General features: G+C 38.6%; 1 protein-coding gene across 1 annotated transcript in view; it reads right to left on the bottom strand.

Moving 5' to 3' along the window:
- Positions 1–10,734, bottom strand: part of TENT4B (terminal nucleotidyltransferase 4B) — a 284,658-nt gene extending 273,924 nt beyond the window's left edge. Inside the window, exon 1 of the mRNA XM_053715720.1 lies at positions 9,744–10,734. Within this exon, the coding sequence (XP_053571695.1) occupies positions 9,744–10,225 (482 nt within the window). The 5' untranslated portion in view covers positions 10,226–10,734. The remainder of the gene's footprint in view (positions 1–9,743) is intronic.
- Between the last annotated feature and the right edge of the window lie 15,955 nt (positions 10,735–26,689).

The raw sequence follows: 26,689 nt of genomic DNA, 5'->3' as shown, positions 1-26,689 counted from the left end.
TAAATCAACCAGAATTACCGGTTTATATAGAGTGCAACAAACAAAAAAAAAAACAAAAAACTTTACACATTTCAGATTTGGAAGGCATGAGGATCTAGGCAATATAGCTGAAGCATGAGTACAAAGGAAAAGACTGTTCCTTTCTCATAAAAACAACATACAACTATACATACTGTACTCTATGTTTTGTCAAATCTCTAAAGTGCTTGTTTACTGGATTTTGCAAAATCCCAAGCTGAGCTCTGACAGATGGCAAAGTACAAACCCAAACTCCCACATACCTTTCCTATCCTGTGATCACTACAGAAGAGGAAGCAATAGAAAATTAAAAATACTAAATACTAGTAATTCTGCCACAATAATATGAATATTAATGTGGGATAGCCAGGTCATTCCAACTCCACCATGGAGGATATCGCCGATGCGCTACAAACCCTCTTTATAGATTTTAAAGAGGCAATGATCCGAAACTGACTCATTGACTGCTTAATACGGAGCACTAAATCTGAGGAGACACAGCATCTTGACTAGGGCTGCAACTAACAATTATTTTCATAATCGATTAATCGGTCGATTAATCGGATAAAAAAAAAAAAAGGAATCAATTTTTGCCTAATTTTTAAATAAAATCCACATACTGAGTGTTACAAATATAATCTTCAGACTAAAACTTTACGTTAAGACAACTGTTTGTCCAATTTTTAAGCAGCAGGGCACAGTTTTATAATTAAACAAAACCAAACCAAAAACTGTTTGAAAAGAGGTAGAAACTAGAAAGAGTTAGACTATCACGGTTAATAACATTCTGTTATTCACTCTTTCAGAAACTTTGCATTGAAATGAAAAAATCTCAACATGTCCACATGCTTCTGGCTAAGGCTGGTTCTCTGTTTGCAGCATATTTCCTGCAGCAGAGAAGAGGCACTCATATGGTGTTGAGGTGCTTGAGATGCATAAGTAGGGTTTTGCCAATTTCACCAAAGTGGGATATTTATCAATGCAAAGTGTTTTCCACCTTGGCAAGGGGCCTCTCAAAGAAACCCTTGACTTCATTCTAACATATAAAATATCTTGAATATCTATATGCAATGGTAACCATATAGTCCACTCTAAAAATAACACATATATTTATAAAGGTTGAATCTGATACATATTATAACAATTACAAATATAAAAAAACATTAAAAAAACAAATCAAAAGCGCTAAGGACTATATATCAATAACAGGACAAAGTCTTACACATTTATTTATACAGTACATATAATCAGCCATAGCAAGCAATACGCTAATAATTGTGCAAACAGATAATAGTGCACATCAATTTAAATAACTCCCATTAATCTAGGGGCTAGGTGAAAAGCATAGTTCCAAATCACCTGATTTAATATAAACAATTCAAATGATGACTATTTTATATCTGGGTTGCACATAAGCCAGGGGTAGTTGTAAACTTATACTGTCCTGAAAAAGTGAAAAGTATACGTCTGTAGACATCGTTTAGGCTAAGGACATAAACATAAAACACAATACCATGTGCAGGATTTCATTGGAGTGAAGCAGCTAGTGTTGTGCACAGACCAACTAATCGATTATGATATTTGTTGACAACTATTTTCATAATCGATTATTATCGATTATGACGATTAGTTGTTGCAGCTCTAATCTTGACCATCTGCAAATACCCCCAGATGGCCGATACCCATGGAAGAACAGGGGCAAGCTATCAAGTGCAAGAGTGAATATGGTATTTGTAATGAGTGGACCCTGCGCAAATATGAGTACCTCTAGCTCCCCTCAATAGGTTCCCAAGTAAACCTCAAAGTTAACAATAGTGTAAGTTGTGAAGCGAGCGCCAAAAAGGCTAAGGTAGGTGAGTGATAAAACTAAAGAAATTCCTAAACTTATGAATCACAGTAAAATATAGAATTTAATACAATTCAATCTAATACGAGTCTTGATAAAGGCCTAGTTTTAGGCCGAAACACGTTGACATAACTACAAGTAAGCTAATTACCTTTATCTGAATCTAATGGTTTATATATTCTGCAGTATTGTTTTTCTCCAATAGGTCATTTTAGGAGAATTTGTATATCCATTGGTGATATATATGGATTTTTGAAGACATAAGAAGTTCACTACACCATTCTTCCAACACCTGTAACTTTCTTCACAAATTTGATAACATTTTGTCATTTTTTTATATTTGTCACATTTTTTATGATGTTTTTATGTTATCACATTTTCCACATTTTTGATGATGTTTTTATTGTGATCAGTCACATTCAGGATTTTTTTCTCACTAGTTTTTACTTCTTAAATTTTTTATTTTTATATTTTTTTTATTTTTATATTGTTTTTATATTTTTCACCACATATCAGCAACTTTCATTTTTATATTTTTTCACCCCTAATCACCAATTTGGATTTTATCTCTAATCTTGGACTACTCTCTTTTTAATATCTGAACACAAAGGATACAACTTTTATTATATTGAACTGAGACTGCTTTTGAATTAGGACTATTTTTGGAATACACATTAACCACCTTCTAGATCTATCCTTTTTGGGGGGGGATTTACCACCATATAGACACAGTTGATTTTTATTCAGATACTGCTTGTATTTATGGACTTTAGTATGTGACTTTTACTATTGTGATTTTTTATTACTGTGATTTTATTACTGTGATTTTATTATTGAAGTCTATATCTGTGAAACATGGATCCATGAATTTTACCATATTAGATTGAATTGTATTAAATTGTATATTTTACTGTGATTCAGAAGTTTAGGATTTCTTTAGTTTTATCACTCACCTACCTTAGCCTTTTTGGCGCTCGCTTCACAACTTACACAAGAGTGAATATGGAACAACTTGGCCTCATGGAATGTGGCCAAACCAAGGGTGCAGGTCAAGGACCATTCTAACTACTATTACTGAAAAGTCGATAGATGTCCATGGCCATCCGCAAGATAATCCAACAGGTCAGTCTAACATGGCGAGATCGGGAGTGAAGGGCCCTAGCTACCCGATCATAGGTCATTAAATATCTGCCTGATTGGTCATCATGGAGGGGATCGCTTAGCGCTTCATTGGAGCGACATGATGTGGCGCATCATCCCTGCTGCTAGAGCTCTATTTTAGAGAGGCTGGGGAGACCGACACAAGAGCCTTAACAAAATCCTCTGTAACCTTTTTGGGACAAGTGTTCTGGACTATTGATGAGGGGTAGGATGGTATTTCTCACTCAGTAGTGACATCACTAGCTCCTCTTTCTGATATTATTCTATAGCAATTATTTATTGAGATACTGGGGCCTAGAATGTGAGAGCTCCAGATATATATGGGACTATAAGCTCAGTTTATAGTTATGCACCACATATACTTTAGTTTTATTTACTAACTGTGGACACAATATAATAAGTTTTTAATGCCTGTATTTTCTTACAGTTTTTTTAGTTGATATTTCAACGTCTTTCTTAGAATGTTTATATAAGCGGAATAACTCACTTATTTCTCAGCATAAATGTGAGACTATTAGGTCAGATGCTCTCTATTCCTGGTTAGTATGGTTGCTTACATTATTATGTCAGAGTATCTGTGAATAACATGAAGTGGTCTACAGATGTACCACATGGATTTGATGTTTCATTTTGGTTAATATAAAATTTAACATGAATTGTGTGGGCTATAGCCATAACAGACCAACCCCACTTTTTCCTGATTAACAGAACATCTGAGAACAAAGGATTGCTTTCAAAGATTTCCTGCCTAAGGTGTGAAGCTAAAGTTCTTATCAGATTGCCACTGACCCCCTCACTGCTCAAATACATCCAAATAAGAACAAAGGGAAAACATTTGGTCTCATTAGTTCAGGCAGTCATTTCAAAGATCAGGCACTTATTTCAAAGAGATGTTCACCATGTGGCTGCTCTGTTTAAAGTTGATTTCCTGCCCAAGATGGGTAATAAACTTATCAGACCCCCTGCAAATAAAAAGACATGGCTTAAGTGTATGCAAGAGTTGATCACCCCTGCTGTGTTGAATCCACAAATTCTAGACGTTACGTCTAGATGAAGATTAGCTAAGCAGAGACACATTTAGCATAATAACTTGTAAATTCATTTTTTGAATTACAACTTGTGTTTAAATTTCAAGTAATATATACCTCAGACTGTATAAATATCTATATATATGGATCTGGGGAAATGCAACTCAGATTTATGATAGATTAAATAACAATTGTAATAATCCCATTTTAAAATATGTAACATATTTTTGTTTTTTTATCTTCCAGATGGGGCTAATAGATGCTGATACAGGATTGCCTGCAAGGGGTGACTTAAGTCATATCATATGGTTATACACTAAATATTTATATAACTTTAAATACATCTCTTGAAATATTATAAGTAGAATATATAGGAAGTCTATATAAATATTTTCTATTTTAACATAGAATTGATAATACCAGTGTGTGATCTCAAATAGTACATTTTCAATTATATTAAATGGGATATATATGCTCATCACAAAGTTTATTAATACTGAAAATTATACTAAATAAAATAAACATTTTATAGGTTAGATAATTGAACTGCAGCAATATTTGAATGAAACTGTCTGCTGCCCCCTAGGGGATTAAAACTGGTGTGACAGCCAAACGAATTGACTGTTTAAAACATATGTTCCCAGTAGGCCAATCAAATGTTTCAGCTCGAAGGGCCAATCCAAAGACAAGCACCGTGGGGCGTAACCAAAAAGGTTCACTGATGATTAGAATAAAAAGGGGTGGGGATTATAACGTGATATAACCTCATGCAAGAGGATAGAGGAGGGTTGGCTGGCTGCTTGCTAAATTTTTGACTGATAACTTTGCTGCCTTGAAACACAGTCACTATAAGCAAAACTGGACTACCTTTTATTATCCATATTACAATACCGTTATTCATATGAGGTGAAACAAGAAGTTCTGGAAGCTGAAATATTAATTTGTTTATTTGGGTAAAGTATAAGAAACTGTTAAGCAATTCATATTTGCAGCTATAAAGATATATTTTAGGATTTACCTTATTGTAGAGAAATAAGAATTTATTTCATCTCAGATAAATTGGCATTTAAGCTGGCTGTTTGCATTAAAGGGACAGTATACACTCATTTTCATATAACTGCATGTAATAGACTACTATAAAGAATAAGATGCACAGATACCGATATAAAAATCCAGTATAAAACTGTTTAAAAAGTACTTAGAAGCTGTCAGTTTGGCTCTGTTGAAAAGGTAGCTGGAAAGCCCACTGCAAGTGGCAAATAAGACACTCCCCCCTTCTTTTGCATATGAAAAGACCCTTTACACAAACAGAAGCAAGCTGGAGAAGGTAGCTGACGATATTCACATAAAACTTTGGGGCTTGGTTAGGAGTCTGAAAATCAGAGCAATGTTATTTAAAAATAAGCAAAACTATACATTTATTTTTTTTTAAAAAACTTTATGGGCTATATAAATAGATCATCTACAAAACATTTATGCAAAGAAAAAAGGAGTGTATAATGTCCCTTTAATAATATATATATAGCTTCTGGTGTTTTAATTAGAGTTATATAGAATCATCTGTGGGTTAAGTAGCTTAATTATATTGGTCTGGAAGATTAACAAACCATACCTTGGTATTTCATTGTGATTTTTTAATGCAACTCTGATTTGGAAGATTATTGTGAATAAGGTAATTTGTAAAGGTATATTTTTATGATCTTTGTATAGAATATTATAACAGCATAAGTGTGGATCAATTGTTTCATAATCTGGTTTTCTATAAAATATAATTCAATGTGTTTATAACTTTAACCAATATAAATAATTTAGGAATTAATATTGATTTTAATTGTTCCGTATATGCATTTTATTGGGGGGTTTGTTTTAAAGAATAATTATTAAATATATTGCATTATAACCCGGCCATATACTGACAATTTAGTCTGCCTATTAATACTATAGACAGATACTCCCTTAGCTATAAAGATAGTTAGAAGAGCTTCAATGGCAATTTGATAGTTTTGCTACTATATATGATAGGGATTAAGCATACCATTTCAAAATAGAGCTATGTGGATATTATGCACTGTTATCTAACTATACCTTATCCTAACACATTGAGGTATTAAAACATTTACACCTAGATGGATAGTAATATAAATTGAATTTCATTTCAAAATTACCTGCAAAACATTTTTCACAAAAAAAAAATAAAAAAATCTCATTGCAGAAAGTGAAAAAAAAAAAGTTCTGCCTTTGGGGGGGGGGGGGGGGGGACACATAGATACCAGACACCTCTTCTAGGTGAAGATACAGATTTAATTATAGCTTATGTATAAACCAAAAAACTCTTATAGCCTTATACCCACTAGAAAATATATTCCAGAATTGTAAGATATCATCCTACAAAAAAATACTTAACAAACTTTACAGTATATATATTGCTCATATTCAGACATGTACAACTACCGCTGATAGCTCACTGGGATGTATAAATAAAAAATTACGCTAATATAATAAAGATCCTCCTTATAGTTGTTACCTACTGATCGTTGAGGTCCAAGAGTGACTTCACCTATAGTTAGGAGGTCACAACTTGAGTTTATGGTTAAATGTGCACTGTGATATTAATTGTGTGTTATATGTTACACAAGAAATGCACCCTATGGCAATAAGTTAAACTTATTTATATACGTGAAATGAGCTGATATTGCTTCCTCCTTCTACTGGAAACGCGTAACTTTTCATTTAAATTTAATTTCTTTCTTCCTGTAAATAATGAGAGGAGCTGTTCTATAAATACTTTGGATGAAGTTTACACTTTCTCAATATCTGTAATTCTTTGTTTAAATTTTGTGAACTCGTAAATATGTGCTAGCTTTTATTCTAAAATTGCCTATGTAGATCTGCACATTTTTCTTCATTGCCTGCAATTGCATATTAACCTCAATAAAAACTTTGTTCCTTTTAAAAAAAAAAAAAAATGTCCAATTTCGACAATCGGTGTAGCTTGCAACTAGGTAATGAGATTATATTAACAGTTTAATAAGTTACATAAAAATGAAATCTCTTAAAAATGTAAACCTGGCAAACGTATCTTTTTTTTTTTTACAATCAAAATTAAATAAAAGGGGTATTTCACAATTTTAAAGTAATTGTGACCCTTTGAACCAGAAAGAAATATTGTTTAATAAAATTAATGTAACCATTGTATCTTCAAATTAAAGCGAAAAATACCTCCAGTATTTTGGAACTGCATGAGACATCATAAAACTGGGCAAAACTTTTGAAGAGGCATAACCTAGGATACATTCTTCAGAAGAAGAACATTCTGTCAACAGAGAATCTGATATGGGCTATGGTTTTCAGATAACACCTATGACAAGCAAAATGGTTACATATTTCCGACAATTATTTTGTCATGTATTATATTCACCAGCTTTATAGTTTAGTCTAACAATATCACCATATGTGATATTAGTAGAGTTATACATGTATACCCCCAGTAGAAGGGCTAACTATAAAATCTCTCAAAATTAGTATATTAACCAATGTTACCTTTGCTAATCAAAGCCATATTTTAATCATAACCACCAGCTACAAAACACTGACACCTGGAAAGTTCCACAGAAGCTTTAGGTTAGGAAGGCTGAGCAAGGATTCTGGGGAACAGGGAAACTTGCACCCTTTGCAAAACACACTTGGCAGTGTGTGATGTGGATGTTATAAAAGGAAGAGCACAGTAACATTTGATGCAGTTGTTTTGGATTTAAAAAAAAAAAAATGTTTAACCAGTTTAGATTAAAATAAAAAAAATAAAAAAAAAAACACACAACATAAAAAGGGGACATCAACATTTTTATAAAATAAAATCTACACAAAGCTTAAAGAATGGAAAAGTCTAACAAACCACGCGCTGTACATGCTACCTAAGCTATCGCTTAAAGGGACAGTATACACTCATTTTCATATAACTGCATGTAATAGACACTACTATAAAGAATAATATGCACAGATACTGATATAAAAATCCAGTATAAAACTGTTTAAAACTTACTTAGAAGCTGTCAGTTTGGCTCTGTTGAAAAGGTAGCTGGAAAGCCCACTGCAAGTGACAAATAAGACACTCCCCCCTCCCCCTTCTTTTGCATATGAAAAGACCCTTTACACAAACAGGAGCAAGCTGGAGTAGGTAGTCGAGCGTATTCACATAAAACTTTGGGGCTTGGTTAGGAGTCTGAAAATCAGAGCAATGTTATTTAAAAATAAGCAAAACTATACATTAATTTAAAAAAAAAAAAACTTTATGGGCTATATAAATAGATTATCTACAAAACATTTATGCAAAGAAAAAATGAGTGTATAATGTCCCTTTAAGACAAGTACAAAAAAAAAATAACAAATATGAAGGATAAGCAGAAAACACAGAAATATATGATGAGCAACACAAGCAACAAAAATTATAAAAACAGTAATAGAATATAAAACAATTGCATTCACATGTCTACATTAAACACTGAAGGCTTCAGGTCTACTTTATTCAAATAAATTAAAAATACAACGTGGTCTTATAATATTTATAATCCAAACTGCTTGAGGTAAGCAGAAGAAAACTCCATAAAATGGCCAATTGTAATGGTCTCCGACTACTCACATAAATGTTACTTCCCTCCTCCGGGATTTATACATTTCAAGAATGTTGCCAGGTTTTGTAAAAGTGGCAACATAACACAAAGTTCATATTTTCAGCCCGTTACTGATTTTATCCAAACTCAATTATTCTTGCATTAATTCAAGGGCATAAGAAAATAAGTATACAAAACAGTAAATAGAAATGCTAAAAACCTTGACTAAAAAAAAAAGACGCTTGTAATGCAAATCATGTGATCAGCAAAGTGAAAACTTATTCTAAAGAGCAAAATACAATAACTTTACTAACATACACACACTGACAAAAAAAATCACAATATATAGCCATGTAGTATGTATCGTAATTACAAATACAGTAGATCAACCCAGGAGTTAGGATCATAATATTATACTTTTGACTCTTAATAGTTTCAGATTTTGTTTTTTTTATCTGTTTAATCCTTTGTGTGGCATGTAAAATACAGTGCTATGGTTTACAAAAGAAAATAAATTACCAGTTCAAAAAGAAAAAAAAGAAAAATATGCCATAGTTTTCAACACAGGGGGTAAAATACTTTATTACCTACTGAAATTTTTAACTAGTACTGGGTTAAGTAAAATGTCCATGCACGTCATTTTTACATACATTCTTCTTTACTGGACCCTAAATATTCAATTTTCTGTATGGCTACTAAATTTCATTGAAAGCTGTCAACACCTGCTGTAGGCTAGATCAAGTAAATTATTATCAGATTATATAGCACTATTGTTACAATCTGTATGAAGATGAAGTGGTACCCTATAAAACGTCAAAATGGCCCACTACCATGGACATTGTTAATGTCAATCATGGAGGTCCTCAACTGTGGTCAAAGAGGTCCCCATACACGATAGCTGGCAATTAAAGGCTCTTTGCTTAACAACCAAATAACTGAACAAAACTGACATCCCTGGACTAAAGCAGTAAGATTCTTAACTGTAGGCATGTTTGTAGCACTAGTGGACCAATGCTGGACACTCCTGTTACAAAACTTAAGAAAAAAATGGTAATGTTGGTAATACAACCTGTTGTTACTCACCCAATGACCTCATCGCTGTAGTTCCTGGTTTTCCAAGGTGTCCCATTGTATGAACTCCCACCGAGATTGCTACCAGAGGGGCCATGTAATAGACTATAGTTGAGTCCGAACGTACTAGCCTTATTGTCACGTTTTCGCTTATTCCTATTGATGTGGTCATGTCCTTTTCTCCACCCACCAGGACTGTGGCTCATTAGCTGGTTGTTATTGTTAATGGTGGTCTCCAGAGGTAGAAAGTCCCCCTGCTCCGCCAATGGTTGCATAGTGGAGACTGACGAGGCTTGAATTGGCCCACTATCCCTGTGCATGTTGGCCTCGCACCCCGAGGAGCTGGTGGAAGATCCGCTGTGTGCAGGGGAGGCGGGGCTGTTGTGGTTGAAGTAAAGGTTCCTCAGGCCTTGAGTAGTCTCCCAGATCTGCATCCACAAACTGTTGGAGGGACCGAGTTGCTCTGGCTGTAACCAGGCGATCCTTGGATCCATCAAATGGAGCCTGGGCCCCCCAATAACACACCCCTTGGGGGTGACCCCCTTGGCTGCTCTTAGCAGCTCTGTGACCCACTAGTTTCCACTATTCAAATTATTTTTGACTACACTCAGTAGAATGGCACCCAATCCTCCCTTATGGTTTTACAGCCCAATCTGGGCCTACACAGTTCACAAAACCACTAAGCCCCCAAAAAATCGTAAAAAACTGACTCCTCCTTGCTATACAGTGCTAGCCAGAACAGCTCTCAGTACCCCCTCCTATAGTAAGCACTAGAAAACTCCACTATCCCCCGCCTAACAGTTCTCTCTGCCTTCTTCTCCTCCCTTATCTATTCTCTCTCTGTAATTTAAAAAAAAAACGACAAATAAGGGAGTTAGGCCCCAGCCGCGAGCTCTCGTGTTAAACTCTTCCCGACCTTAGAAGCTACGGCACGCCTGAATGTGGGGGTCCCATGTCCGCCCTGAAGTCCGTCCCCTGTCACACCGGCCACAGCAATGGCGGCTCCTCCTCCGCTTCACTGCGCATGCGCCAACCTCCGTTCAGACTCCGCCCTCAAGGTGGGCGGATATGGCAGGAGAGCAGTGGTCTGACGTCATCTGCGTCATCAAGTTTCCAAAAGGTATTGGGCGGGACGGAGAATGATGGACAGTCAGATGTGTCAATCAGAGGACGCTGCTAGCGGATTATTGTCAGAGTGAGTCATTTCATTGGACCGGATTGTATAAAACGCTAGAACATTTTTATGGGCATGATGTGTGAAGCAGATTTGCAGAACTCTGTAAATGTTTTTATGTAATATTAAACAAAAATAATAGTAAAAAAAAATCTCGGTTTTGCGTAATATATATTTAAATGCAAAAGTGTAAGTTTAAGCGGAAAAGTTGGCATCTTGTAACAACAATAAAACTAAATGTTGTTTTTTTTTCTTTGACAGAGAGGTTAAAATACATTTGTCTACAAGTTTTGTATCCCACTGTACAATTACTTGAGCATATTTAACCTTTTAACCTGACGAAATATTTCTGATGAAATGAATCATTGTTATTCTTCAGTTGATGAAAAGTTGTCTTTTTATTGGTAACAAACTCATTCAGTGATGCTGTACTAGCTTTTAGCTATCACTAATGTAAACGAAATATATAAGACTCAGTTCCTCTCCCTAACAAGGAGCAATTATTTAAACATCCTTTTTTTCTAAAAAGGACAAGGAAAACCTGTTTAATTGTAAACGGAAATAAACTGAAAATATATGTTTGTGAACTGATTTATTGTAGTGTTTGTGGCAGTCACGTATCCCTGGGTGCACTTGGGCAATAAGAGTTAATACAGTACTCTAATATTTTAAAAGGCAAACAGTAAATTCTATAAAGTAAAATGTGTCAGTGTAACACTGTCATTACAACACAGTGAGAGATGACAGAATGGCATAATGAAACATTAAAAGTGGTCAGTGTTGAAATGTGTCTGCTAAAATATATATTATACCACAAAATTAACCCCTTAATGACCGGACCATAAAAAAAATATAAAATATGAGGAAAAAATTGAAAAAAAACACACTTTTTCTAAGTTTTACCCCCAAAATCTGTTACACATCTACAACCACCAAAAAACACCCATGCTAAATAGTTTCTAAATTTTGTCCTGAGTTTAGAAATACCCAATGTTTACATGTTCTTTGCTTTTTTTGCAAGTTATAGGGCAATAAGTACAAGTAGCACTTTGCTATTTACAAACCACTTTTTTTCAAAATTAGCGCTAGTTACATTGGAACCCTGATATCTGTCAGGAATCCCTGAATATCCCTTCACATGTTTATATTTTTTTTTAGTAGACATCCCAAAGTATTGGTCTAGGCCCATTTTGGTATATTTCATGCCACCATTTCACCGCCAAATGTCATCAAATAAAAAAAATTGTTGACTTTTTCACAATTTTTTTCACAAACTTTAGGTTTCTCGCTGAATTTATTTACAAACAACTTATGCAATTATGGCATAAATGGTTGTAAATACTTCTCTGGGATCCCCTTTGTTCAGAAATAGCAGACCTATATGGATTTGGCGTTGCTTTTTGGTAATTAGAAGGCTGCTAAATGCCGCTGCACACCACACGTGTATTATGCCCAGCAGTGAAGGGGTTAATTAGGGAGCTTGTAGGGAGCTTTTAGGTTTCATTTTAGCTTTAGTGTAGTGTAGTAGACAACCCAAATTATTGATCTAGGCCCATTTTGGTATATTTCATGCCACCATTTAACCGCCAAATACGATCAAATTAAAAAATAACTTACATTTTTCACAATTTTAGGTTTCTCACTGAAATTATTTACAAACAGCTTGTGCAATTATGGCACAAATGGTTGTAAATGCTTCTCTGGGATCCCCTTTGTTCAGAAATAGCAGACATATATGGCTTTGGTGTTGCTTTTTGGTAATAATAAGGCCGTTAAATACTGCTGCGCACCACACTTGTAATATGCCCAGCAGTTACGGGGTTAATTAGGTAGCTTGTGGGGTTAATTTTAAGCTTTAGTGTAGAGATCAGCCTCCCACCTGACACATCCCACCCCCTGATCCCCCCTGACCCCCCTCAAACAGCTCTCTTCCCTCCCCACCTCACAATTGTCACCGCCATCTTAAGTACTGGCAGAAAGTCTGCCAGTACTGAAATAAAAAAAAAGAAAATTATTTTTTTTGTCATACAGTCTTCAGTGATGGATCCCCCCTTACCCCACAATATCCCTGATCCCCCCATACATCTTTCTAACCCTCCCCCTCTATCTATTTGCCGCCATCTTGGGTACTGGCAGCTGTCTGCCAGTACCCAATTTGCTCCTCAAAATAGTTTTGTTTACTTTTTTATTATAAAATATTTGTTTTCTGTAGTGTAGCTGGCCCCCCTAAATAATCTACATCCCTCCCCCTCCCAGATCCCTTACTAAAAAACAGAGATGCCCCTGCATCTACATCGATCTTGTTTTTTTTACAAGTTGCCGGTATATTTTGCACACCCGCCCCCCCCCCGCCGCAACAGCCGCACCGGGTAACAGAAGGAGGATATTATCCGATTGGTTGGGGAATCAATGCCTAGGGGTATAACTATTAAAAGCAGCTCCCACCCACCAACTAAGTTATGCACATAAATAGCCGATGCAGATGGGGCCCTTTCTGCATCGGTATGTGAAATGGGGGATTGTAGTGATGCCTCAATATTGAGGCATCACTACAATCCCTTGTAAGCAGCTGGAAGCGATCATGATCGCTTCCAGCACTTCAGACAACAGAGGACGTACCAGGTACGTCAACTGTCATTAAGGGAAGTTTTTTCTATGACGTACCTGGTACGTCCTCTGTCATTAAGGGGTTAAAGGTAAAGTGTGCCAATATACAGAGCAGTGGTATCTAAATAATGTCCCGCTCACTATGCTGAAGCACTTAAATCTGTATATTTGTGTATTGTAAACTTTTAAAGGGTTTTCTGTCTGTAATCTGGAATAACAGGAATAGAAGATGTTAAAATAAATCCCATGATCCAATCAGCCAATAGGATTGAGCTGGCATTCTATTGGCTGTTCCAATCAGCCAATAGAATGCCAGCTCAATCCTATTGGCTGACTGCATCAGTTAATAGGATTTTTTCTACCTTAATTCCGATTGGCTGATAGAATTCTATCAGCCAATCGGAATTAAAGGGACGCCATCTTTGATGATGTCATTTAAAGGAACCTTCATTCAGTGTTAGCCGTCTGATGAAGAGGATGCTCTGCGTCGGATGTCTTGAAGATGGACCCGCTCCGCGCCGGATGGATGAAGATAGAAGATGCCGTCTGGATGAAGACTTCTGCCCGTCTGGAGGACCACTTCGCCCGGCTTGGATGAAGACTTCTCCCTGCTTCGTTGAGGACTTCAGCCCGGATGGATGAAGACTTCGCCCAGTAAGGTGATCTTCAAGGGGTTAGTGTTAGGTTTTCTTTAAGGGGGTATTGGGTGGGTTTTAGAGTAGGTTTGGTTGTGTGGGTGGTGGGTTTTAATGTTGTGGGAGGGGGGATTTGTAATTTTTTTTACAGGTAAAAGAGCTGATTTCTTTGGGGCAATGCCCCGCAAAAGGCCCTTTTAAGGGCTATTTGTAATTTAGTGTAGGGTAGGGCTTTTTTTTATTTTGGTGGGGCTTTTTTATTTTGTTAGGGGGATTAGATTAGGTGTAATTAGTTTAAAAATCTTGTAATTTGTTTATTATTTTCTGTAATTTAGTGTTTGCTTTTTTTGTACTTTAGCTAATTGTATTTAATTGTATTTAATTGTATTTAATTGTATTTAATTTAGGGAATTAATTTAATTATAGTGTAGTGTTAGGTGTTAGTGTAACTTAGGTTAGGTTTTATTTTACAGGTCAATTTGTATTTATTTTAGCTAGGTAGTTATTAAATAGTTAATAACTATTTAATAAATATTCTACCTAGTTAAAATAAATGAAACTTGCCTGTAAAATAAAAATAAACCCTAAGATAGCTACAATGTAATTATTAGTTATATTGTAGCTAGCATAGGGTTTATTTTACAGGTAAGTATTTAGTTTTAAATAGGAATAATTTAGTTAATGATAGTCATTTTTATTTAGATTTCTTTAAATTATATTTAAGTTAGGGGGGATTAGGGTTAGATTTAGGGGTTAATAACTTTAGTATAGTGGATGCAGATTAGGGGTAATAAATGTAGGTAGGTGTCAGCGATGTTAGGGACGGCAGATTAGGGGTTAATAATATTTAACTAATGTTTGTGAGGCGGGAGTGCAGCGGTTTAGGGGTTAATATATTTATTATAGTGGCGGCGATATGTCCGGTTCAGCAGATTAGGGGTTAAAAAAAAAATTTGTGTTTGCGATGCTGGAGGGCCTCGGTTTAGGGGTTAATAGGTAGTTTATGGGTGTTAGTGTACGTTTTAGCACTTTAGTTAAGAGTTTTATGCTACGGCGTTGTAGTGTAAAACTCTTAACTACTGACTTTAGAATGCGGTACCAGTCTTGACAGGAGAGGGTCTACCGCTCACTTTTTGGCAGACTCATAATACCGGCGCTATGCAAGTCCCATTGAAAAAAGAGGATACGCAATTTACGTAAATGGATTTGCAGTATTTCCAAGTCTGGCTAAAAAAGTGAGCGGTGAGCCTGTACCTTCAAGACTCGTAATACCAGCGGGCGTTAAAAAGCAGCGTTAGGACCTCTTAACGCTGCTTTTTAAGCCTAACGCACAACTCGTAATCTAGCCGTATTTTTTTCTCTTATATTCCAACCCCTCTGTATCATGTAACAGACATCAGCCAATCACAGACTAGTATACCTATACCATGTGAGCTTATACACATGCTCAGTAGGATTTTGTTCCCCAGAAAGTGTAAATATAAAAAGACTGCACAATTTGATAATGGAAGTAAATTGAAAAGTGTCTTAAAACTGCATGCTCTGTCTGAATCATAAAAGGTTATTTTGACTTGAGAGTCCCATTTAACTAACTCCTTTGCAATGACACACTCAGTTAACAGTGCACTGATTCAAATATAAGGTCACAGCAGTTCTCAATAGCTGTCAGGAACCTGATCATATTTAACATTTATTGTACTTCCCCTTTAAATGCCTAAGTCATGTGATCGCAACTCCCTATTTAATGCTCATTTGCCCTCACACCTTTGCTTGGTAATTTGATCCTACCGGATATCTCTGAGCCTGACTGTGTGCTCACAGCTAACCTTGTATTACTAATCCTCTAGCAGCATTGCCTAGCTGCATCTAGAGTATTCTACTTGTCCCACAACCAAGTTCTCCTACCTGCTTGTTTCAAGCTCCAGGACGCTACCACAGCCTGAGACGCTGTACTCTGAACAACTCCAGCATCTGCCTGAACTGTACGCCTCGGCGTGTGACGTCACCGAAGATTCCAACGGCTTCCTTCTCTCAATGCAGACCGGACCCCGGAGTACAAAACAGTTATACGGTACCTTGTATTGACATATAGACTTTTACTGTCGCATAGCACTCTGTACCAGTTCCTGTTATTGTGCTTGTCAGTTTTCTAAACGCTCTTCACAAATCTTCACACAGATTCATATACAGACAAGTGTGTTTGTTGCATTACCTGCTTACCTTGCTTTTGCCTGCAGAGCTCTACTGTGCACAGCCTCTCCTTCAGAACCTTAAACCTCTCGCTAATTCCTTCTTGCTTGCTTGCTTGCTAAATCCTAATCTTGCATGATGAATGTACAAGCTATATGTGCCTCCTATGTTTAAAGCGAAAGACAACTCTCCTCTGGCTCAATACCCAGGACTTGTATATAATCCGTGTGTGTACATCAGTGCTACTAACTGCCTGCAAGGCTGCATCAATAACTTAGTATATTATTTCTACTCCACTATAACCTTAATTGACCCCTCCATAGGTCACCCTCAGGTCTATGAGCAAACATAGGGTATTCCATACAAAATAATACCGAAGTGTGGTGTGAGACTGAGTGGTGTACTAAGATATATATACAGTGGGGCAAAAAAGTATTTAGTCAGCCACCAATTGTGCAAGTTCTCCCACTTAAGAAGATGAGAGAGGCCTGTAATTTTCATCATAGGTATACCTCAACTATGAGAGACAAAATGTGGAAACAAATCCAGACAATCACATTGTCTGATTTGGAAAGAATTTATTTGCATATTATGGTGGAAAATAAGTATTTGGTCAATATCAAAAGTTCATCTCAATACTTTGTTATATATCCTTTGTTGGCAATGACAGAGGTCAAACGTTTTCTGTAAGTCTTCACAAGGTTGTCACACACTGTTGCTGGTGGTATGTTGGCCCATTCCTGCATGCAGATCTCCTCTAGAACAGTGATGTTTTGGGGCTGTCGCTGGGCAACACAGACTTTCAACTCCCTCCAAAGGTTTTCTATGGGGTTGAGATCTGGAGACTGGCTAGGCCACTCCAGGACCTTGAAATGCTTCTTATGAAGCCACTCCTTCGTTGCCCAGGCGGTGTGTTTGGGATCATTGTCATGCTGAAAGACCCAGCCACGTTTTATCTTCGATGCCCTTGCTGATGGAAGGAGGTTTGCACTCAAAATCAAACGATACATGGCCCCATTCATTCTTTCATGTACACAGATCAGTCGTCCTGTTCCATTTGCAGAAAAACAGCCTCAAAGCATGATGTTGCCACCCCCATGCTTCACAGTAGGTATGGTGTTCTTTGGTTGCAACTCAGCATTCTCTCTCCTCCAAACACGACGAGTTGTGTTTCTACCAAACAGTTCTACTTTGGTTTCATCTGACCATATGACATTCTCCCAATCCACTTCTGGATCATCCAAATGCTCTTTAGCATACTTCAGATGGGCCCGGACATGTACTGGCTTAAGCAGGGGGACACGTCTGGCACTGCAGGATCTGAGTCCCTGGCGGCGTAGTGTGTTACTGATGGTAGCCTTTGTTACGTTGGTCCCAGCTCTCTGCAGGTCATTCACTAGGTCCCTCCGTGTGGTTCTGGGATGTTTGCTCACCGTTCTTGTGATCATTTTGACCCCACGGGGTGAGATCTTGCGTGGAGCCCCAGATCGAGGGAGATTATCAGTGGTCTTGTATGTCTTCCATTTTCTAATTATTGCTCCCACAGTTGATTTATTCACACCAAGCTGCTTGCCTATTGCAGATTCAGTCTTCCCAGCCTGGTGCAGGTCTACAATTTTGTTTCTGGTGTCCTTCGACAGCTCTTTGTTCTTCACCATAGTGGAGTTTGGAGTGTGACTGTTTGAGGTTGTGGACAGGTGTCTTTTATACTGATAACAAGTTCAAACAGGTGCCATTAATACAGGTAATGAGTGGAGGACAGAGGATCCTCTTAAAGAAGAAGATACAGGTCTGTGAGAGCCAGAAATCTTGCTTGTTTGTAGGTGACCAAATACTTATTTTCCACCATAATATGCAAATAAATTCTTTCCAAATCAGACAATGTTATTGTCTAGATTTGTTTCCACATTTTGTCTGTCATAGTTGAGGTATACATATGATGAAAATGACAGGCCTCTCTCATCTTCTTAAGTGGGAGAACTTGCACAATTGGTGGCTGACTAAATACTTTTTTGCCCCACTGTATATATTAGGGTATTCCTCACATATCCTTACATATTACCAAGCCATATATTACTTACCCTTATATATATATAAATAGCCTCTAAAAGAGGGACATAACTGAACTCACTAACCGTGTGGGTTTATACCAAAACATGGATTTGATGATCCAGGGGCTTAGGGACATGCAAACAGAAAACCAGGAACTACGGGAATATATCCGAGAACAAGCAGTCCTAAAAACTCCTAATGTAGACATACCACCTCCTGAACCCCAAGTTTGCCCTCCAGAAAAGTTCTCCGGAGAGAGGTCACAATTCAGAGAGTTCATGTACTCTCTATTTTTCACTTAAACCCCAAACTTATCCAGCTGAGAAAACAAATGTACTAATAGTGATATCATATCTAACAGGTGAAGCAAAAAATTGGGCTAACGCTTATTATGAGAATGACGATCCAATACTTAACTCACTTGATTCATTTTTTTTTTTTTTCCCAAAAGGTTTTTTTTTATTGAGGATTAAGCATTACAACAGATGTCACAACGCAGGTGACCAACAGGTTAACATACATATAAACATTATGCCGTTGTAATGACACAGTAGACATAGCTATTAATGAAAATACTGAGCATATAGATCAAGCATGTCGAGTATGAAATAAAATATCTACCATATAAACCTCATTTTTGATTAATGTGAACAAAGAAATATATCAATTATGGAAACCTCATTTACGAACAGTATGAACAGACTTAGAATACAGGGACCGAGTAGTACTTCAGTCCTTCACAGTAACTCAACTTTCTAGGAATTTCGTGAAGTCAGCTTAGGAGTACCTCTCAGTGTACTTCAACTAGTAATTGTAGTGCGCATCTCCAGGCGGGGGAGGCCTGGTATGGAAAGAGGCGGGGGAAGGAGGAGTATGAGCTCTCATGTTATATGAGGGGGGGGGGGAAGGGGGTAGGACAAGAAAAAAAAAGAGAGGGGGGGGCGATCATTTTATGTTAGGAAGTTTAAAAAAAAAACGGGTGTTATTGGCTAATTAGCTAATCTCAACTGGATGTGGAAGTTAAATTATGGTGGTAGGAGTGACAAGAACCTTTAATTCGACCAGGAATTTAGCTTTGAGCTCCCTGATGATTAAACCAGGACTCCCAAATCTGCCAGTATAGCTCTTCCTTATCCATACTGGAATAGAAACTTTGTTCCATTTTGGCGTACACCTGCAATATAGATGTAACAACTGTAACATCTGGGGGATGGGTTTGTTTCCAGGCCCTTGCTATCGCCAGTTTCGTGGCCGCTAGGACAAAGATGACCAATTTAGAAACGTGGGATGGAACACTCCTCAGGAAAATGTGTAGAAGGGCGGTTGCAGGAGTGAGTGGAATAGAGAGCCCAAGGTTAGAACAGAGGGTTTTTACCTGTGTCCAGAGAGGTGCCAGTTTTGGGCAGTCCCACCAAATATGCATATCTGAGCCTCTTTGCATGCACTCCCTCCAACACAAAGGGGACGTTGTAGGGAACATCTGTGACAGCCTCGTGGGAGTATAGTACCATTTTAGGAATAATTTCATGTAGGCCTCCAATGTATTTGCGCAGTGTACCGTCTTTTTAGTTAACGTCATAGCTGTAGATAGGTCTTTATCTGAAATAGGTCTGGATAAATCTCCCTCCCAGGCCCTTAGCTGCCAGGGTCTGTCTTTGTTAGTGGACGACTGTAAGAGATCATAGTGGAACGATATGAGCCTAGGAGTCCTAATAGGGAGTTGCCATAGCTTTTCCCAGTTAGTCAGGGGCCTGTTTAGGGCTTTGGGGAATCCCCAAGATGTCATAAAAGCATAAAGCCTCGAGTATTCAAAAGAGGCCCACAGGGGGGGCTCTGGGATAATTGTACTTATATTATGGGGTGTGATTAGGGTGCCTGAGAGGTATACACGGGAGACCACTTTCAGGTCCCATTCACTCCACTGTTGTATGTGTGTATCAGGGAGAGCCGCCAGTAAGGCTGGTATAGAATGAATGGGAGACGGGTGTGGAGCGATGTCGCGTAGATTTCTAAGGCTATACCAAACTTTCAGATTATCTCTGATAATGACATTTTGTAGTCCCAAGCTGTCAAAGCAGTGACTAGGGATCCAGGGTAAGTCTGCCAACTTTAGGCCCAGAGGAAGGGCCAATGTTTCTATGCTTTTCCAGCCCTGTTGTTCCCCTTTGTCTGCCCACGCTGTGATGTGAGAAAGCCTGGCTGCCTCATAATATCCGCGTATGCTAGGCATTGCAACTCCTCCATGTTCATATCTTTTTTGGAGTACTTTCGCCGCTACCCGGGGCTTGGACCTATCCCAGATATAGTGTTGCCCAAGAGATTGGAGCTTATCTATTAGAGCGGTAGGTACATTAAGAGGGATACAGCGGAAATAGTACAGAATTTTTGGCAAGATCGTCATTTTGAAGGAGGCGATGCGGCCCAGCCATGAGATCTCTTTAAGACTCCATGAGGAGGTGAGCTCAGTAACCTCTTTAATAAGGTTTGTATAGTTAACGGAAATAACTAATTTCGGGTCTGGACCAAGTTGTACCCCCAAATGTCGAATGGTGGTTCGTGACCATTGGAAGGAGTACGATGTTTGTAGTATATCCAATTCAAATGCTGGAATGCATATTGGTAAAGCCTCCGTTTTGGTGACATTTACCTTGTAGTAACTATGAGCTCCGAACTCAGTGATAATATCAAAGAGTATTGGCAGGGAGCCTATTGGGTTTGTTAAAAAGAGCGTGACATCGTCTGCGTACAGTGCGATCTTCGCAATCGCGCCTCCAAGCTGAACCCCTCTTACTGTGGGTGATTGCCTAATAGCCTGGGCTAAAGGTTCAATAGCCATGGAAAAAATTAAAGGTGACAGGGGGCATCCTTGTCTGGTGCCGTTGGTGATACATATTTCCGGAGATGCAAAACCCATACCCTTAACTACTGCTGAGGGGCAAGAATACAGGGCACGGATTGCTTTAATCACGTCCTCTGGTATGCCAAATTGAGCAAGCGTATGCCATAAGTATTCCCATCTGACCCTGTCAAACGCTTTTTCTGCGTCTAGCGACAGGGCCAGCATGGGCAACCTCAGGCGGGAGGCTTCTGTAAGTATGTTTAGCGTTTTTCGAGAATTGTCTGGGCCTTCTCTACCAAACGTGAAACCAACTTGGTCTGTATGTATCACCTTCGGGAGCAGGCCATTAAGGCGGTTAGCCCATAGCTTTGCATATAGCTTTACATCACCATTTATCAAGGAGATTGGTCTGTAACTCGTACATTGTGAGGGATCTTTGTTTGGTTTCGGAATGGGCAGAATTACTGCTTGTAAAAATTCTTTATGGAATGAGCCTGCCTCTCGGGCTTCCGAAAAGACCTTGAGGAGGATCCCATGTAATTGCGATTTAAACAATTTGTAGAAGGCTGTCGGGTACCCATCTGGACCTGGAGCCTTGTTATTATGGGAGTGTTTAATGGCTAAACTAAGCTCATTTAGGGAAAATGGAGCTTTAAGTGCTTCTCCATCCCCGTCTGGGAGGGATGGCAAGCCCAGCGTCTGTAAGAAGTGTACTACTTCACACGAGGAGGACTCTTTAGTAGCCATCGAGGGCTTAAGATGGTACAGGTCAGAGTAATAATCCGCAAACGTCTCTCCAATTTCCCTAGGGGAGTAGACCGAAATGTTACCTCTCTGGAGAGATAAGATCCTAGCCGCCGCTGTCCTACTCCTTAATTTATGGGCAAGGAGGGTTGAGGCCTTATTACCTTGGCAATACATCAGCTTCTTGAATCTAGCATAAGAGTCTTTAACTCTTTGCAGGTCTCTATCCGCCAATTGCGTTCACAGTTCCTTAATTTTATCGGCTAGGCTTGCAGTTGGAGAATTTTTATTCTCCTGCTCTACAGCGCGAAGCTCGGCCATGAGAAGGCCCAGGGGTAGACCTGCTTGACGTCGTAACATTACCTGCCTTCGAATGCATATCCCTCTTATGTATGCTTTCAGAGCGGCCCATATTGTTTGGGAGGACATATCCGGGGTTTCATTTATTCTTAAAAACTCTACAATAGAGGTTTGGAGGGAGATTCTGAATGTTTTATCTTGGAGCATTTGTTTTGGGAATTTCCAGCTAGGTCTAGACTCTGTGGTTAAGTCAGTAGAGAGAGTGAACATCAGAATATCATGATCTGACCATGAGCAGACCCTAATATGTGACGTTAGGACTCTATTAAGTGTCCATGAGTCAGTGAAGAAATGGTCGAGCCTCGAGTACGAATTATGAGGTCTAGAAAAATATGTATAGTCTCTGTCATTGTGGTGTAGTGCCCTCCAGACGTCATACAGATTATGTTGGATAATGTGTTGTCTGAATTTGTTGGCAGTAGTCACAGAGTATGCGTCTATTGTTTTCCCACTCGGAACCTTCTTGTCTAGTAGGGGGTCCCATATCATATTAAAGTCACCCCCTAGTATAGTCGTCCCAGCTTTGTGTTTCTCAATTTTAGACAGTGCATCTTTCAGGAACTTAGATTGCATTTGATTTGGGGCGTATATGTTAACCAGAGTGAATAGTATACCGTTTAGTTTACAATTGAGCAGTAGAAACCGCCCCTGGCTATCTCTCTCTGCGTGGATATGTTCAAAATGTATAGATTTGTGTATGGTAATCGCTACTCCTCTAGATTTCTCAGTATGAGAAGCTAGGACCACTACAGGATATTCTGGGGTCCTATATGGAGTCTGGGTTGACGCTAACCAGTGTGTCTCTTGTAAAAACATGACTTGTACTTTCAGGGACTTCATGGTATTTGTAAGCATACTTCTCTTGTCTTGTGAGTTAAGTCCTTTGACATTTAATGTTGCAAAGGATATGTTATTAGGGGTTGACGCCATCTTGAGTTTGGAGGGGGAGGGGAGTGTTGGGTAGGGAGAAGGAAGGTAGAGGGAAAGGTTTAGGTGGTAGACTCACCCCGCCTGGATCTGCGCACCTGAGTGTGGCCCTCGTCGGGCACAAAACTTATTAATCGTATCCTTAATCAAGAAGAGCCACTAGGGATTATTTCCCGTAGGGAGCTTAATTTCACCTAGAGAGTGATGAAAAAGAGATATATTGAACAAATGAATAAGAAAAACAGCTAGTCAATACAGATAGTATAATAAATGTCTTAGAAGTTTGGACCAAGTGTATCGATATTGGTGAGGTGAGGTTTTGAATATTTTATCAGGTATGGTGAACCTCTGGATCACCAAAGGGAGAAGTGTGTCTAGATACCAAACTGACTTCTCCAGTCCCCGTAGAAGGGGATAACACAAATAGAATTTGCGTATATGGGGGGGGAGGTAGTACAAGTATTTAACTTGTATGTAGAGATTGACTGTCATTGGGGGAGTGTGAATAAAAGGAATATACCAATGTTTGTTCATTAAACTAAAAAAAAAACATCACATTACTGCAAGCATAGTAACATGTAAAGTTAGTGATATAAAACATGTTGTAGACTCTATTATCTCACTATACAGTTTAGGTCAGTAGCATATAGGTGCTTGAGGGAGATTAAACAACCTGTGGAACTGAAAAGAAAAGAAATGGGGAGACCCCATGAGTCCCAACATAACCAAATGGCTACTAAGAGAGTAGAGCAGGTGCTGCTGGACTAGCGTCCGTTCTCCTATGGGAGGTCACAGGTCCCCTCATGTCCCTTGTGTATTAGGCAGCTAATACCTGGAAAATACATTTAACAATATATACATGTTTACCAGCTATAGACCAGAACTATTTATTTATCATTTGGCGAACCATATACCAGTGTCTTTCTTTTAAGCTATAACTAACACATGATAAATACATCTAACAATATATACATGTGTACTAGCTTCAGACCAGAGCTCTTTATTTATCATTTGGTGGGTTCCTTTATGTAATAAGTAACTAACACATGATAAATACATCTAACAATATATACATGTCTACCAGCTTCAAACCAAAACTCTTTATTTATCATTTGGTGGGCTTTTGTAGCCTGGGGGTGAGGTCTGGGGCACCAGCCCGGATTTCGGTGGCAAGAGGAATGTCCTTTCCATTAGATCTTTGTAGAGGTTGGGTCATGTCTCTAATATCTGACCGATCTCTAGAGGGCAAAGAATCTGTATCCTTCCGGGGCTTATTTGAAGCTAGGCCCCAATCTTGTAGCAGGTCGAATCCTTCTTTAGGGGTGAAAATTGTGTGAGTCTCACCATTTTTAGAAACTATAAGCCTTGTCGGGTATCCCCATCTATATCTGATATTTTCCGTTCTTAGAATTTGGGTGATGGTCCTGAAGGATCTCCTCTTTTGTAAAGTGTAGCTGGAGATGTCCGGAAACACCGTAATTTGCTGAAACTTATCAGGAAGTTGGGGTTTGTTAACCAGCTCTCTCATTATCTTCTCTTTATGGGTAAAGAAATGAATCCTGGCTAGGACATCTCTAGGCTTTTCTTGGGAGACAGATCTAGGTCGTGCTACTCTGTGGACTCTGTCAAGTAGGAGACCGGGCGGCTCCGAAGAGGGCAGTAAGATATTACAAAACTCCAGAACATAAGACTCCAGTTCTTGAGGGCCAACCTCTTCAGGTATTCCACGGAATCTCAGATTATTCCGTCGGGAGCGATCTTCCATGTCGGCTAGTTTTAATTCTAAATCAGATATCTGGATTGCTAAGTTTTGGGAATAGGCTTGTAAGTGGGCATGATCTACGGCTAGGTCTTCTTGCTTACGCTCCAAAGTTTCAGTGCGTTCTCCCAATACTCCAATCTCTCTGCGGAGCTCAGCTGTGGAACCCTTAATTTCCTTTGTCAGTGTCTCTTGGAGGAGGTTCATTCGTCTGGTTAGAACATCCACAATGTTTGCAGATAGAGTATCTGATATAGGAGATTGGGAGTCTATGCTGCCTTCAGATTCACTGCCCTCTAATGCAGATGTGGATTCCCTATACATTTGGGATTTTCCAGTATGATGGTTTTTAAAATGGTCTGCGACTGTTTTACCGGGCGGGTGAGACGGTTTAGATTTTCTTTTGGTAGTTTGGGACATGGTTTCAAGCTTGTTCCTTCGGCTAAATCAATGTGTTTAAACACTAGCTCTGTAGTGTAGAATATATTGAATATAACAATGGTGAGGAATATAGTACTAAAGTCCCCCTGACGTCAATCTTGATTTAGGCAGCCATACTCAGCAGTGTTCTTGTATCCAGAGTGAAACTTGACAGCCCGACCCTGGGTGGTATCAAATCTTGATCAGACTTTCTCAAGAGTGGGTAAAGTGAGAATCTTAATAAACACCCTCTCCAGGGGAGTTGCCCTCACTTGGCCAGGACGGAAAAAGGAATGAGGATATGACCTGCTGAACCCTCGTACAGCAGGAAATGGATGGAGAGAGTGCCAGAGATTATCAGAGGAATTAGGTTCTAACCTGTAGTACCTACTGGGTAACAGCGTATGCAGGAGTATGTGCCCCTGTGGTTTCCTTGAAATTGGGTAGCTCAGCTGCTCTTTCAATTTATGTATAGACAGACCTTTATACTAAGATACCTGTAGAGAGAAGGTCAAGATTAGCTTACACAGTGAACATTGCAATTTAAGTGTGTAACCCAATAGCATGTGTCTATACAACAATTATAAGTATAGAAGGTTCTTAGGGTAAGGTGCTGTAGGGAGAAAAATGGATATTAGTAGGCATAAATTATACAAGAATAGTACATCACTCTAAATCAAGTACCTAAGAGCAGACTTTTTATCCTGTAAGGAGAAAAGTAGGTTAGTACACTCCACTCTGAGCCAAGGCTGCAGAGGCATATAGGCTGATGCAGCAGCTCAAATACTGTGATAGCAAAGATGATATTCCATCACAGAAAGCTTGATGGCAGAATTAAATTTTGAGCACAGGCGGCTCTTCAAGTATAAACTGTGTCCACTGATATGGTTTAGATAGTGTTACAGGAGGATGGTCTAGAAAGTAGATCTGCGGGTTATCAATGATCAGATATTACAGATCCTGTATACAGTCCTGTTGTGAATTAGTTGCTTATGATGTTAAAGGTTATGCTTTCTAGCAGGATATTGTGTGCTGGCAAAGTATAGAGAATCTGTCTAGAGTATCAACAGTTATAAATGTTAGAACTCCTGCTTAGGGATATGGAGAGTCCCTTAGATTAGACAGGCTGTCAGGTCAGCAGTGCTGATTATGTGCATCATAAGTGCTTGCAGCGGTCAGCCATGTTGTGCAGAGTATTGAAAATCACAATTGAAATTTGTAGAGCAGAGTCTCTAGTTTCACTGACACAGT

Source organism: Bombina bombina, chromosome 1, assembly GCF_027579735.1.
Source record: "Bombina bombina isolate aBomBom1 chromosome 1, aBomBom1.pri, whole genome shotgun sequence".
Classification (NCBI taxonomy): Eukaryota; Metazoa; Chordata; class Amphibia; order Anura; family Bombinatoridae; genus Bombina; species Bombina bombina.
This window is presented reverse-complemented; position numbering and strand designations above follow the sequence as displayed.